We start from the raw sequence: 14,749 nt of genomic DNA on the forward strand, positions 1-14,749 counted from the left end.
TAATTTGTCTCCTTCTTTTCTCCACATTATAGAACATGCAAAGACAAGGAGGTGGTAATCAGAACCGTGGCTGGCATAATAATCGTGGCAATAACCAGAATATGAACAATAACATGCGTGGCCGTCCTCGTGGACGTGGAGGTCTACCGCAGGTAATGTGATTTAAGTAGAGTATTCCCCCTACGATTGCACTTCGACCAGATGATCAAGATGTTGATAATTTTTAATAAGTAGATGTCTAATAGATTACTTAGTTCGATTGCGTTTTATCCGTTGCGTGACAAGCAGGTTCTGATTTCTTTTCCTCGCTGGATCTTGTGTCACCTCATCTCATCAAGCATAATTTCGAGTCCAATGATTTCAGCTTTTAATTTGGTTCCCGTCGATGTACCCATCATCTTATCTTATAATTTTAAGATCAGTGTTTAAAATACAGAACAATCACCAAAGGCCACAACCGTTCTGATTCTAACTACCACACAAAAAGGCGCGATTTGGCACGTTTGATTTGATTTAACAAACGTCATAGTCCATAACGTTCTCTACAATAATCAGAATTCCAATTAACACTATTTTAACTAATACTCCTTACACTCATTTATCTACTGATTGATCTAAAACTAATGCTTCAACCCACTTCACATTTGTATTATAAACCTTTCGTTTTCCTTCTTTTCTGTATAAGCAATATAAGATGCGGCTTACTTTCCTAAAGTTGTTTTCAATTGAAATTCATACACATTTCTTGATTTAAATCACATGAAAGTAAAACTTCCGAGTTAGAATGAACATAATATTTCATAAGAGTCGTAAATGATCTTAGAATTATAAAATTTGGTGTTTCACTTTGAATTCAATCATTCATAATCTATTTGCATGATTTACTTCTAGTTCTAGTTGAAGCTCTGAAACGGTTTTACCTACTTTTTTTGTGGAACATTTTTTGTCAATAAAAAGAAAGTAACCAGTTTGTTATAACAAAAGAAAACAATCCCAAAAATTTATTTTGAGACAACCAGCTTGCAAGTACATCGTCCTAAAAGATTTATTATCGACATTCCAAATTTAAGTCGTCTGTTCTCTTCAAATTCTGGAATTTTTGACTCGCAGTTCCTTGTGGTTTAAGTTCATACAAACTTACTATATCTAATTGCTAGCAACTTTGGGAAACTAACCTCAGTACCTTAATTCTGTCACAATCTCACCCGCAAAGCTTGGCGATCACGGATCATTTATGCACTGGACTTAGATTCAACAAATCATTTTTTCCATTTGCTTGCATGTATAAATGAAAACTATCAATTTTTGCGCTACATAACCTATACTTCCCTCTTGTAACGTTGTGGTGACAGACACCGTCTTTTCTATACAATGTTACGTAACTTGTGTACGATGCATTTGTGAATTGGTCTTGAAATTTACGAAATTAAATTCAATCAAATCAAGGCCATCACCTCCGATAATTATCTTAGAAAGAGCGCTACTAGGGATACTGAAATTAACAATCCATCTACGAGTACTATTAGTGCAAACAAACATACCCTCAATAACAATAACCATCATCCCAATCCCCAAAAACAGAGTGGAAACCGCGCGAAGAATCTGCTCAAGTTCGAGAACGACTACGACTTCGAGCAGGCCAACAGCAAGTTCGAGGAGCTCCGATCCCAGCTGTCCAAACTCAAGGTGGGCGATGAAGCAAAACCCGAGCAGGTATCTTTTTTTGTTTTATTATTCTTTTCATTTGCTACAACAGACAAAAATCCACTTCACGATTTTTGACCACTCATTTGTATGAATATCAGTAGGAAAACTGTTCCCTTTCATCAGCAAACTATCGACGATTGCCCGTATCTGAAATCCTAAGAGAGAATCTCATTTTTTTTTCAGTTGTTATTGTTGTGACTGTAATTTATTGAAAACGTGTTCCTTAATTTCTTATTCCATATTATTTTATTACAAAATTGTTTAACCCTTATGTGGCCGGCAGGGTACCCGGGTACCCAGCACCCATTTAAAATACACGATGTAGAAAAAAGCAAAAAGTTTGCCGGCCACATAACGGTTAACCTTCTTCGTGCATTAGCTGATGCTCACCCCGCTGACGTAGTGCACGTTTTGGGGTCATAATGACCCCAATGCACGACTAGGGTTAATATTGTATCGGATATTCAGAAGAATTATTTGCCGCATTCTATGCATTAGTTCATTCAAAATCCAAGATCTTCTCCAAAACACGTTTCTCCAAGAAGCCAGAACTGAAAAGATTATCAGTGATTCTCTTTTGGAGGTTTCGTTTTCTAAATCTGGCGACTTTACTACACCGCCAGTGTGATGAAAAAGAAACAGAGTAGATATGAAAGTGCTGCAGTTTTCCTATATGTGTGTCAATTGAACGAATAACGAGATTAAAACATTCTAATTACATTAAAATGTCATATAAGTGGAGGTGATCTAGATGAGACACCTCTATACGTTATTAATTGCCAAAAAAATACTTTAACCTTGCCAATTTGCTTTTTCATATTTTTAACAAACACTGTGGTATTTATTTTAATGATTTATACTTGTATCAATCGAATACAATTGTTTATTGATTGAAAGAGTAAGCAATAATCAAATCACATTCGGCTCTGAAGAAATGCATAAAAAATAAAAATCTTGCTTATTCGTTTTAATCGTGTCCTTACACTCACAACACTGAACCAAGCTATGGCTTTGCAATTTAATTCAACGTTTTCATATCATAACAACCAAACAAAAAAAAACAGTTGAACACAGAACAGATGGATAAGCAGAAGGATGATTCTGGTAACGAAACCGGTGCCGGAGACCACGAGCAGGAAGAGGATGATCTGGTGTGCTACGACAAGGCCAAGTCGTTCTTCGATAACATCTCTTGCGAGGCGATCGAGCGGGCGAAGGGCAAGCAACAACGTACTGATTGGCGACAGGAGCGTAAACTGAACACCGAAACGTTCGGTGTCGGATCTACCCGGCGTGGAGGGTTAGTATTGTGCACTATTTTTGTGTTCCATCAACAACAGCTCAGGGAAGAAATGATTTTAACGTAATTCTCAATTGCAGCTACAACCGACGCGGTGGCTACTATAACCGCGGTCCGCACAATTACCGCAACAACCAATACCGTGGCGGAAACAACTACCGGGGTCGCAGCGGTAACCGCCCCAACCAACACAACCAACCCAACGGTCTTCCTCACAACACCAGTCGCCTCAACACCAACCAGCAGCAACAGCAACAAGCGCAACAGCAGCAGGTAGCGTCCCAGCAACAGCATCAGCAGCAACAGCAGCAACCAGCTGTTATAGAGGTTGCGGCAGGTAAGTGAGATTGTCGTCGAAGCATCGTGTGAATTACAAGTAGTAAGCCTGGTTTCGTCCATGATTTGATAACTCTGTGCGGTCGATACTGTCTTATGCCGCTTTGAAGTCGATGAATATTTCTGAAGGATCTATCGTACGGTGAAGATATGACCGGTTGCAATGGTTGCAATCGGTTGTTGCCAAACACTACCCCTACTCGCATATCAGTCCAATTTAACTTTTAATTTGCTACAATTTTGCATCAATTAAAGGCTGAGACATTTAGGGTTTTTGACCCCATTCTCGGCACAAAAGGTACCGTGCGTACCCATATTCTGAAGGGTTATGAGCATCTCAAAATGTAGGCTTTCGACTTTTCATCACTTTTTAGTCACATTTTCAACGTACTCATCATAAAAATTACGGATATTTTTCTCAATGTGCGAAAAAAAAATACCAAATCATGAACGTCTCATATTGAAAGTACCCGCGTAACAGTCCCATCGTGGATTTGTGTAAACATTGTAAACAAAACGGAACAATTTTGGAGTAAACGTAATATTTTTTCACGGTTATGTATTGAGGTGCAAAGCAATATGAAAGTTTTGAAATGATCAAATTATTTTTCAAGTTATGACGATTTTTCAAAGTTTTACATGGAAACGAGTTGTTAAACTTCAAATTTAAACGCTATTTACTCAATTCCTACTTCTTTATAAATGGGACTGTTAACGGCCTAGGTGTCCGACCGGTCTACCAAGCTGAGTATGCGTGTGTACAAAAAGGCCCATGCAAACGGTATTACTAGTTTCGTGTAAACTTTATATCTTTGCCAGCACATAAACTTCCTCCGGAAGGCCTTTGTGGTTATTGTACCAATCGTACAGATGTACGTGACGGTCGTCTGTTCGTAAGATACGGAGTTTTAGAACCGTGTTAGCTTATCTCTTTACGGGTAGATTACCTTTTGATCTGCAGCGCCACGTGTTCGCTGGAAGGTAAAGGGTGATTGGTAAGGGTGAATCATTACCAGTGTCCGGCTCCTCGTGCGACCAGCTTGATGAACGCCTAATAAGGAAGACATCACATGGTCATCATACGACCCATGTTTATGCGCTAGTGAATTTACCTGATTTGTAGATGCAGGTGCTCAACGTGAGAGCATGAATTCTGTTACCTACGGTCCTGGTGCTCGACCTTCGCACGTCCACGAGATAGATGGGTTGACTGTCACTGGTGGTCAATCGTGATTTTCGTCGAGCTAGTAAAAGTATCATTATTACTCCACCTGTTTATGGCTCCAGCGTTATTCAAGTCTAACTTACCTTACCTTGATACTTTGTTGGCTACAAAGTAACTTTACTCCAACGCCGAGGGTATAGTAGAGCACCATCCTCGTCGGTCTTGGGCGATGTTCCTCTAGTTTCCTCGAACGTGTAGGGATCTTCTTCAATCGCGTGCAGCCAGCGAGTTCGCGGCCGTCCACTAAATCGCCTACCTCTACCGGGTTCTCTGCTGAATATTGTTTGTCCAGCCCACTGAAGTCTGCGGTATTTTATACGTTTCACAATATTTCCATCATCGTACACTTGGTACAACTCGTGATTCAAGCGTCTGCACCTCACTCCATTTTCTTGTTTCCCACCAAGAATTGTCCGCAGCACTTTGCGCTCAAAAACTCCAAAAGTGTTTCGGTCTACCTCCTTAAACGTCCACGCTTTGTGACCGTATAGGGCAACCGGAAGAATCAGCGTCTTATACAGAGAGAATTTTGTTGGCGTTTGCAAGTAACGGGACCTAAGCCGTAAAAGGCCCTATTCGCAGCTGCAATACGCCTTTTCACTTCACGGGAAACGTAATTGTCACATGCCACAAGTGTTCCAAGATAAACAAATTCTTCGACTACTTCAAATACTTCCCCATCAATCACTACCTCAGCACTAACACCACTGGGCCTTCGGGGCTGTCCATAAACCACGTGGTCATTTTTTTGGGACTTCTCAACCTCCCCGCGTGGTTATTAGTCCATACAAAATTTTTTATTCGTCCATACAAAATGGTCATTGGCCGAACCCTCCCTCATGACCACGTGGTTTATGGACAGCCCCTTCTTCTGTCTCTACCCGCTATCATGTACTTCGTCTTGGTAGAGTTAATCGTCAAGCCTATCCTCGCTGTCTCTCTCTTCAGAGGAGCATAAGCTTCCTCCACTGTCCTACGATCGATGCCGATGAGATCGATATCGTCCGCAAAACCAGGGAGCATGTGCGACCGTGTGATGATAGAGCCATTCCTCTGCAAGTCTGACCTCCTAATCGCTCCTTCGAGTGCCATGTTGAACAATAAATTTGAAAGAGCTTCCCCCTGTTTCAATCCATTCAAGGTCCGCGATCCGAATACTTGATTTTGATCCATCCAGCGTTGCGCGTATCAGCCTAATTAGTTTCGCCGGAAAACCATGTTCTGACATTATCTGCCAAAGCTCATTTCTTTTCACTGAATCGTACGCTGCTTTAAAATCAATGAACAGATGGTGAGTCTGCAAGTTATATTCCTGAAATTTATCTAGGATCATCCGCAGGGTAAACATTTGTTCCGTCGTTGATCGGCCCTCACGAAAACCAGCCTGGTATTCGTCGACGAAGGATTCCTCAAGAGGTCGCAGTCTGTTGAACAGGACACGCGACAGTATCTTATACGCCGAATTTAAAAGGGTAATCTCTCTGTAATTGGCACACTCCAGTCTGTGCCCTTTCTTGTAGATTGGACATGTGAGGCCATGCAATCAGCTGGTGGGCAATTCTTCATCCTCCCAAATATTTATAATAATCTGGTGGATTGAATGATGTAACTGCTCGCTTCCGTGCTTAAGAAGTTCGACCGGGATCTCGTGCTTCCCAGCAGCCTTGCTGTTTTTCAGCTCCTTAAGGGATTTTAACCTCATCCAGTGTTGGTGGTTCCACTGCTTGACCGTCATCCATTATGTTAATCGTGTTCCTGGGTGCTCCTTCGCTGCTACCATTCGACAAATCTTCGAAGTGCTCCTTCCACCTGGCTGCCACAGTCTGTCAGCAAATTTCTTTCCCGATCATTGCACATGGTGGGCACTGGCGCAGTCTTGTGCCGCGCGCGATTGACAGTTGCATAAAACCTCTGCATATCGTTCCTGTCCATACTTTCCTGCGCTTCAGCAATAACACTCTTCGTGTTGCTGTTTTTTTCGCGGTGGATTCGTTTCTCTTCTGCTCTTGCAACTCTGTACCGCTCTCTGTTCTGCCGGGTACCGGCCACTAGCATTCGACTTCTGGCGGCATTCTTTTCGTTCGTCACTCGTTGGCAGTCCTCGTCAAACCAACCATTACGTTGGCGTCGCTGAGCGGTACCTATCACCTCTTGCGCTGTTGTTGTCACTGCTTCGTGGATAACTCCCCATAAGCTATTGACATCTCCAGATCCGTTGGTCTCTCCTATCCTCTCGTCTAGCTTCTGGTGGTTCTGTGCAGAAACCCCTTTGGCTGACAAGAGCTGGATATTGAAATGCATCGTCCTGTTGTTTCTTGAACTCGTGACGCTGGATAATCGCGCCCGAATTTTAGCGGCTACGTTGCCGGGTCTTTTGCCGTTGAATCAATCCGTTTACTCTACTATTGCTTTTCTGGGTGTTTGAAGGTTTTCAGCAGGCTACCTTACCGGGGTCGCGCTGCCTACATTGTGTTGAAGGGGCTGCCTTCTTAGGTATACAGGGGATGGCCAAAATGTTTGGGATAGGCAACTTTTTTTCTCCCACAAAAAAATTCAACATGCTGTAACTTTTCATAGAGTGCATCAAAAAATCTCAAATTTTGACTGTTTGTTAACCTATTATATGTCCATCATTGGTACAAATTTGGGCTCGATTGATAAATTTTTCGCGAAGTTAGAACCGTTCGGGTAAAACACTATTATTTAGATAAATAACTTTTGAACTGACATATCTCGGAAACCAGTGAACCGAATTGTATGAATTTTTTTAACGTTTATCAACAATATATTGATACTTAATACGACGTTATAAAATGTAATATTTTCTCACGGCGAATTGAGTTATACCGGATTGACATTTTACCCATATAGATGAAAATAAGTCAAATTTACAATACAACACAAAAATTATTAAATGTGTTCTTCCTTCAATCTAAATAGGCTCTAATATATCTGATTAAAGATAACTTGAGAACAGAAATGGAAAATCTTTGGATATCAACACTTAAATTTATTGACATTGATGTAAAAAAATCACATTTTTTCGAGAAAAATCCAAAAAGTGTCAATCCATGATAACTTTTTTCAACGTTTAAAAAGTACCTATGTTTTAATAGTTTGTAAAGCATTTACATATTGTTAGTTTACGTTCAAAATTTCATTCAATTCGGTTCACCGGTTTCCGAGATATGACACCTCAAAAATGAGTTGTCGAAAAAATATTGTTTTACGCGAAATGGTTCTAACTTGGCGAAAAATTAATCAATCGAGCCCAAATTTGTACCAATGATGCACACATAATAGGTTGACAAACAGTCAAAATTTGAGATTTTTTGATGCGCTCTATGAAAGTTATAGCTTGTTGAACTTTTTTGTGAGAGAAAAAAAAGTTACCTATCCCAAACATTTTGGCCATCCCCTGTAGCTGACGCGATACAGCATTTTATACTCAGCCGCTGGATGCCAGAACAGACGCTGTTTGAGCCGCACCTCCTTGGTTAGCAGATGCTCGGGACGTACCTCCTCAATCTAGCTGAAGTCAAAAGGACAACAATGACCAGGCTGCACTACCAGCTAAGCACACAACTCTTAGCTGGCGGTCTTTGTCATCGTTTGACCCGTGGAAGCATGAGGTAGGAACTTGTGAGGACCCGAGCTATGTTGGATGCTCTCCTTATCGACTCACCGTTTTGCAGCCCTCAAGTCCAACTTATTTCTTGCAAATGCTGTTTCTATAGCAATATACTTCTCGCGTTTAGCAGCATACAGGCGTATCTACAATGATCGATTTCTTTTCATCGATTTTCTTTTTGGTTAATAACTTGGCCGGCAAATCATTTTTGGTTGCTTTTGTGTTTTAGATGCTAATCCTAGTCGTGCTTCGCCAAAACACACCCAAAGATCATCCAAATATTGGTCGTATTTTCCGGAATATTCCGAAGAGAAAATCGATGAAGAGAAATCGATCATTGTAGATACGCCTGTATGATACTAAACGGGAGACTTGTGAGTGTTATTTTACACTTATATTTTGTGATTATTCTTCTGCTTGTGTTGAAGTGTTACAAACGTTGGCATCGACTATTTTATTCTTCATTACTTTTCTAAATATAACAAGATGTTTATCCTTGAACAAAATTTACCTCAAAACATGTGTAAACTGTTAAACCAAATACGTTCCTCACTGCTTCCATTTATACAATGAATTTCTGTAGTAATTGCTATCTGATATGGATTATTTTCGTTTCCCATTCGGACTCAAATAAAAGGATTGCGATCATTGCGCCATCTCTAAGTGGTTGCCAGCTAGGTTTCCTTATTGAAATGAGTTTTCAAAGGATTGACACACATTTCGTATGTTAACATTAACGTCTGTTATCTGTGATGTTACGACTAATGTTGCGCGACTTTATAGCCATAGTCATTTGACTAGAAAGAGTATGATCGTAAGGTAGATTTATATCAAAATGATCTGAGCTGCCTAACGATAGTCGGTGAAGGTGAAAACACCAGCGTTTTGATAGTACCTAACTCAGATTATGCTTATGACAGCCAGTTGAGCTTGGTAAACTGATAGATTCCGTAACTGCTGAGTTGTCGTTGGCGGCTGGGCAGATTACGATAGACGAGATAATACAGGCAGTTATTTTTACAACTATGAATTCATATGATAGAATGCCTTGGTTTACATTTTTTAATAATTGTTTCCTTTTTATTTACAGGCAAATAATGCTGTAAAACAACAAAGGATGTACTTTTACTTTTAAAAAGCTGACCAGAGTTCCGTAAAAGCTTATCACCAAATAAAAGAAGACCAAGCAGGAAGTAGCAGAAGAACAAATTAGAAAAGCATGATGAGAGGTCCTGCTGCGGAGCTGTACTCCCGGGAGCGTTATTTGCAACCTCTTCCTGGTCTCCGGATAAACGCACTGAACAATCACCAGCAATCGTTTATTTATTATGCAGCACAGGGAGAAAGTAATCAAGATAACCAGACGAACAGAGTGTGAATCGAAACGGACTCGAGAGAAGACGTAAGGAATTGCTCACCTAGGGTTAGAAGAAGAGATACTGTACAATGTTCGTAGGGCCACTCGCTGCAACAGCGACGGAGAGCGCTCGAATCCGAAGAACCGAAACTTCAAACGTTGTCGATAGTCCGGACCGTGTGCATCAGGGAAAACAAAAAACGAGGACAACGTCGAACGTGTGTCCCCACCCCAAAAACTTCCCTTTCCCACGAAACGGTGCCAACCCGGAACCAACGAACGGAGAATGCTAAACTAGAAAAAACAACCTAAACTGTAACCGCCTTCTTTCCCTTCGATTCGGTGTTCCACCACCACGCCGTGGTGGTTGTTCGTTAAGATGAGATTTGTTTTTCTATTGCTGGCAACGGAAAATTCATCGTCGTCAAATCAGGGAAACGTGTGTGCATCTAGAAAATCAAGACCAAGGAGGAAGCAGAGCAGCTCCACAATCGTGAGTAGCAGAGATGTACAGTTTTAAGCAGAAGTCATCATCACATGTGGGGGGAGAAATTACGAGCGACGTGAAAGTTTGGGTAAATAGATGAATTTAGAATTACGGTAGAGTTTTGCTGCCCGGGAGAGTAAGGGCGACCCCTACGGCAGGACTTCAGTCGAGCGAGGAGATAGGAAAAGAAGGAACTTTGTAGAATTTTTGGAAATGTGAAGTGAATGAGCAACACTTTTTGCGTTAAGAATGAATACCTATAATGATTAAGCTAATGTTTGAAAGAGCTGAAAATTGATAATACTACTTCCCTAGAACAGTAGAGGAGATCAAAAAGTGTAAAAGAAATGACAAAAATTGAAGCAAGAAGCAACACAATTTAGAATTTAGGAAGCCAAGAGTACATCGAATGATGTCATGAAACGAGAGTCGTTCCAGCGAATGAGATGAGAGATGAAGTAGATTATTTCCATTGAGAAGAAGAGAGCTGAAACCCACCGCCGGAGTCAACCGAGGAAATCGATCAAAGATTTGAAAGATTATATTATTTGGAAGCCAAGGTAGAGAGCAACGTCACTGAAATTGATATTCAAACTGTGCGTAATAGAGTACTTATGGTGAGGAGACGAATGCGCTGCGCGGAGATTTTTCTTGTTTAATGTTTATTGATTTCCTCACTACACAGCTTATTTTCCTAGTTATTATTTTCTTTATTTTTAATTTATAGTTTTCTTCTTTTAACCTAACCAAAAATGCATGCATTTTCCTTGATGCGAGGAAACTCTGGTGCGGTTGAGTTTAATTTTCGTTTTGTTTTCTACGACTTGTTAATAAGCAACAAACCTCCTCCTCCGGGGTGGGCAGTTTGAGTTAGGGAGCGCGATATTACGACGGTCTCTCCGGCGGGCTGTGTGGGGCTCTCGGTCGCTCTCGGCACACTGGGCCACTCGCAACTAAACGATAGAATGTTATTTCAACAGGTATACCCGTAATCTCGCATAGCATTTCGTTGGAGGTGAAGATTGTAAACCCGTTTCGTTTTTTTTTTTTCTGGAGAAAGGATTTTTTGAGATGTTGCGAAGAAATGAGGGAACTAACTATGTAATAATTATGATTATGATAATAATATTGAATGATTATAAATATTATACGGTGGAAACGAAAGGTCGAGTTGAAGAGTGAGTAATTATTTTCCAGAAAGAGCGTTTTTTACCGAAATTGGGTTCAGGGGATGGGGTTTGACGATGGAAGCTGTTTTGTGTCTTACAGCAAAGCAACAAAAGGCTGGTTGTTCTATGATATTTTCGACAGATAAGCATAACGTTGTGCATGACACATTTCTGAAATTTCAGCTTGTTCCATAAGTGGAGCGATATGATACATTAGTTCTTATATCAAACATGCCTATTCTACGATACTAGTGAGGCGAGACGATTTGAATAATATAACAAAAATCGATATTTATTCAATCGCCAGTTAAGCTGAAATTGAATAGTCTCGTCTCATATGACTTGCAAGTAAGAAAGTGCAAAATTTGAACGCAAATCAAGTGAATTATCGTGTAAATCAAATTTAAAAAATCTGTGATTCGGGTAAGGTGAGAAAAGTTGGATAAGGTGACGAAAGTAGACACGCTTCCAAGTAATTTACATAAGTCATCTCACGCCAATTGATTGGAAATTTGGACTCATTCTGCGAATGGAGTGACGTGACACAAGTCCAGAGTCGTAAATGATAAATCTCGACTCCATAAGGTGACTCGCCGTGGAAATCAAATGGTGAGTCACCTCGTAATATGAGTCATGCTACATCACGTTTCTCCACTCGTAGAATGAGCACAATCGTCTCGTTTCGCTTCACCCGACTAAACCAATAGATTCAAGTGATTATTTCTCATGTCGCCACTAAAGTGTACAGCGTTTTGTTTTTTAAAACTCATTTTCCTCGATAAACACGAGAAACAAAGCGGATGAAAGAGGGGGCAACTGTTTCCGTCTTTGTCTCGTATTTGTTCAGGAGAGTAAAAATAAGCTCTCTACGCTAGTGCATGGGACGTCACTCCACTCGTAGAATAAGCTCATAGCTCATTTAGCTTTAATTCTTCCTATTATTCTTCACCATTTACGATGGGTTCATTCGCTTCCGATCCAACAGTACGAACGAACAATAACGAATAGCAATGCCAACGGCATGGCGCATCGTATCGCACAGACGATGGGGTTGTGTGGTTCGTTCACGACGCGTTTCAGCAAAGAAGAGTAAATATGAATACCAACTGAATGCATTTTGGGAACTCGTTTCGTCTGGAAAACTCAAAATAGTTTCCATTGTTAACTCAAAACCCAACTCATCTTATTGCGCAAACGCATACATGAACATAATTAGTTAAATCCTTAAAAAAAATCATAGCAGAAGACAAGAGAAGAAAACAAATCGGGGGTATCGACTTAAAAAATGAAAATAATTAGGGAAAATCAAGTCGATCAATAAACAAAACACTTTATATATTAATAAACAAATAGTTGATATAACCTGCTCGGAACCGTTTCTACCAACTACATTATATGATAGGGAGAAACTTGAATCAGGAATGGATGCATACTGATGGCTAAAGTTTTCGGATCGCAACGGGCGCCTAACCAACCCGTATAACCCAAACGCGATGACCGGAATAATTCAATGAAACAATGGGAACGATAAAAAGCTAAGGATCCAGTTAATGGAAGAAGAAGGCAAACACGAGTAAACGACGAGTAGAATTTTTATTACTACCTATTATTATTATTTTCCGGGAGTTAAAATAGAAAGAGGGAGAGAGACACGCGAAGGGAACCCGGATCCGACCGATCGGAGATACCTTATTGACTAAATTTATAAGAATTTGTACGGAAGTGGGAGAAGCTTAATAGGGGGGACGCGGGCGGAGCGAATATAGCAACGACGGGAAAAAGAAAAAGTCATTTATACTAACACAAGAGCGGGAAGAGTAGTGTGCCTGGCGTGTGTGGATGAGTACTGGACAAGATGATGAGTACAAGGAGATGTTGCAGAAGTCAAACAATCAGGTTTTGCGCAAGCAACGACCAGAGAACGGGGGGTATCAAATTGGAAACTATTTTAAACACAATAGACTCATGTGCAGCACAGAAGCGAAATGGGCTTCAGAAACACACACACACTCCAAGTCAGTTCATGAATTGACACAACCATAGCATAAAAGCAGAATGAAAGGTGGAAAACGAAAGGACTTCTGTCAGCAGCAGCAGCAGCAGTAACAGCACTAGACACAATAGACAAACATTGAACCGTGATGTAGTAATGTACAATATAAATCCTGATATTAAACTGTAAGCGCTGAGAGACAGAGAGGCAGAAATAGAGAATATTTGGATCAATCAAAGTAATTTCCTCGCTATTTAAACCGGAAACACAAATCGACCAGATTTGAGGGGAAAGAAGAATCACCATACTGACACTGAAATAAACTAAGCCAAATTCGGTCCAATAGGCGTGCTCGCGTGCACAGTGTGAAGAAGAAACAGATATAGCTGTAATTTTTAGTATTTGAGAAAGGAAGATAGAGCGGTGGAGCGTAGGAAAACTAAACTATGGAAATGCCAACTAGGTATTCGTTGTACCTACTGATCATGCTGAGATGCAAACCTTTGTAGTCTGGTTGAAAATTGAGCGTAACGGGAGATTTGAATAACCTAGGTGAAATGGTGAGAGACTGTTGGCGCGCCGTGTTTCGGATTTGTGTAAGTGTAGTAGTGCACTCCTTTTACGTACGCCGCATCCAATTCTGTAAGTTAAAACTGGGCATGCTCATGAGAGCACAAAGTGGTGATGGTGAGTTCCCATCATACAGTGTGCTGGAGGCTGGACACAGCAAACACTTGTCTCCGAACAAACCCCAAGTTTGGATGTGAAGTCGTATAATCAGTCATGTGCACTATCACCATCTCATTCCAAAAAAGCGTGGATATCTACATTTTCATTTTTCCTCCATCAACTCAATATTGCTAACAGAAACATTCGCTACAAACGCATTAGCACGATGGAAACACCCACGCACGTTCATTCTTTACAAATCTCAATAGCAAATGCTAGATAACCTTCGCCAAGTTTGTCTCGAATGAGGGTAAATTTGTTTTGTTTGTGTGCACGGCGTGACAAACACAAACATAGCACGCCGTATGAATATGAACGTGAGGCGTACAGCAAAAAATCATGCAGTCAAAGCTTCGCATTTTTCAACGTTTTTTTTTTTTTTTTAAGATGAAGAGATGATCGCTGTTGTCGTGTTTTGATGATACCTCGGATGATACTGCCTGGAACGTTTCTGTTTTAATGATTGGCGTTTAAAATGAGGATCACAGTGAGTGTCGTTAGGCTTTGACCGTCCTGAAATTGCACAGCACTGCGAATAATGATCAGTTGGAGAACTAGATTGTAATAAACTCCAATAGAAAGAGAAATACACATCAGGATGTGTCACAAGATGCCTCCCTTATTTTGTACGACATTTTTCTTAGTATTATGTAGGTACTTCTAGAATTTTTCCCGGAGGTTCATTGTATTGTATTGTATTGTATTTATTTTACTAAACGGTAACATGTTAGTTTTGAACTTTAAGTCATGTCAAGGAAAACATCATGGAATGGGTTCATCCGCATTCCTACCTATGATGTTTCATGATTCCTTCC

The 14,749-nt window shown here is 40.5% G+C and overlaps 1 protein-coding gene and 1 long non-coding RNA gene across 7 annotated transcripts in view; one reads left to right on the forward strand and one right to left on the reverse strand.

Moving 5' to 3' along the window:
• The window catches only part of LOC109412519 (protein LSM14 homolog car-1), a 34,359-nt gene extending 23,140 nt beyond the window's left edge, over positions 1-11,219 (forward strand). For 3 of the 6 annotated variants that reach the window (XM_062852310.1, XM_062852314.1, XM_062852311.1), the window contains exons 5-9: positions 33-152; positions 1,582-1,713; positions 2,772-3,007; positions 3,088-3,344; positions 9,290-11,219. In XM_062852310.1, coding sequence (XP_062708294.1) covers positions 33-152; positions 1,582-1,713; positions 2,772-3,007; positions 3,088-3,344; positions 9,290-9,297 — 753 coding nt within the window. In that variant the 3' untranslated portion in view covers positions 9,298-11,219. Of the gene's footprint in view, positions 1-32; positions 153-1,581; positions 1,714-2,771; positions 3,008-3,087; positions 3,353-9,289 lie in introns of those variants that run through there. The other 3 variants (XM_062852313.1, XM_062852315.1, XM_062852316.1) reach the window with 2 other exon arrangements.
• Positions 1-14,749, reverse strand: part of LOC134288225 (uncharacterized) — a 226,746-nt gene that overhangs the window by 54,241 nt on the left and 157,756 nt on the right. The window lies entirely within an intron of this gene.

The sequence above is a fragment of the Aedes albopictus genome, chromosome 2 (assembly GCF_035046485.1).
Source record: "Aedes albopictus strain Foshan chromosome 2, AalbF5, whole genome shotgun sequence".
Lineage (NCBI taxonomy): Eukaryota > Metazoa > Arthropoda > Insecta > Diptera > Culicidae > Aedes > Aedes albopictus.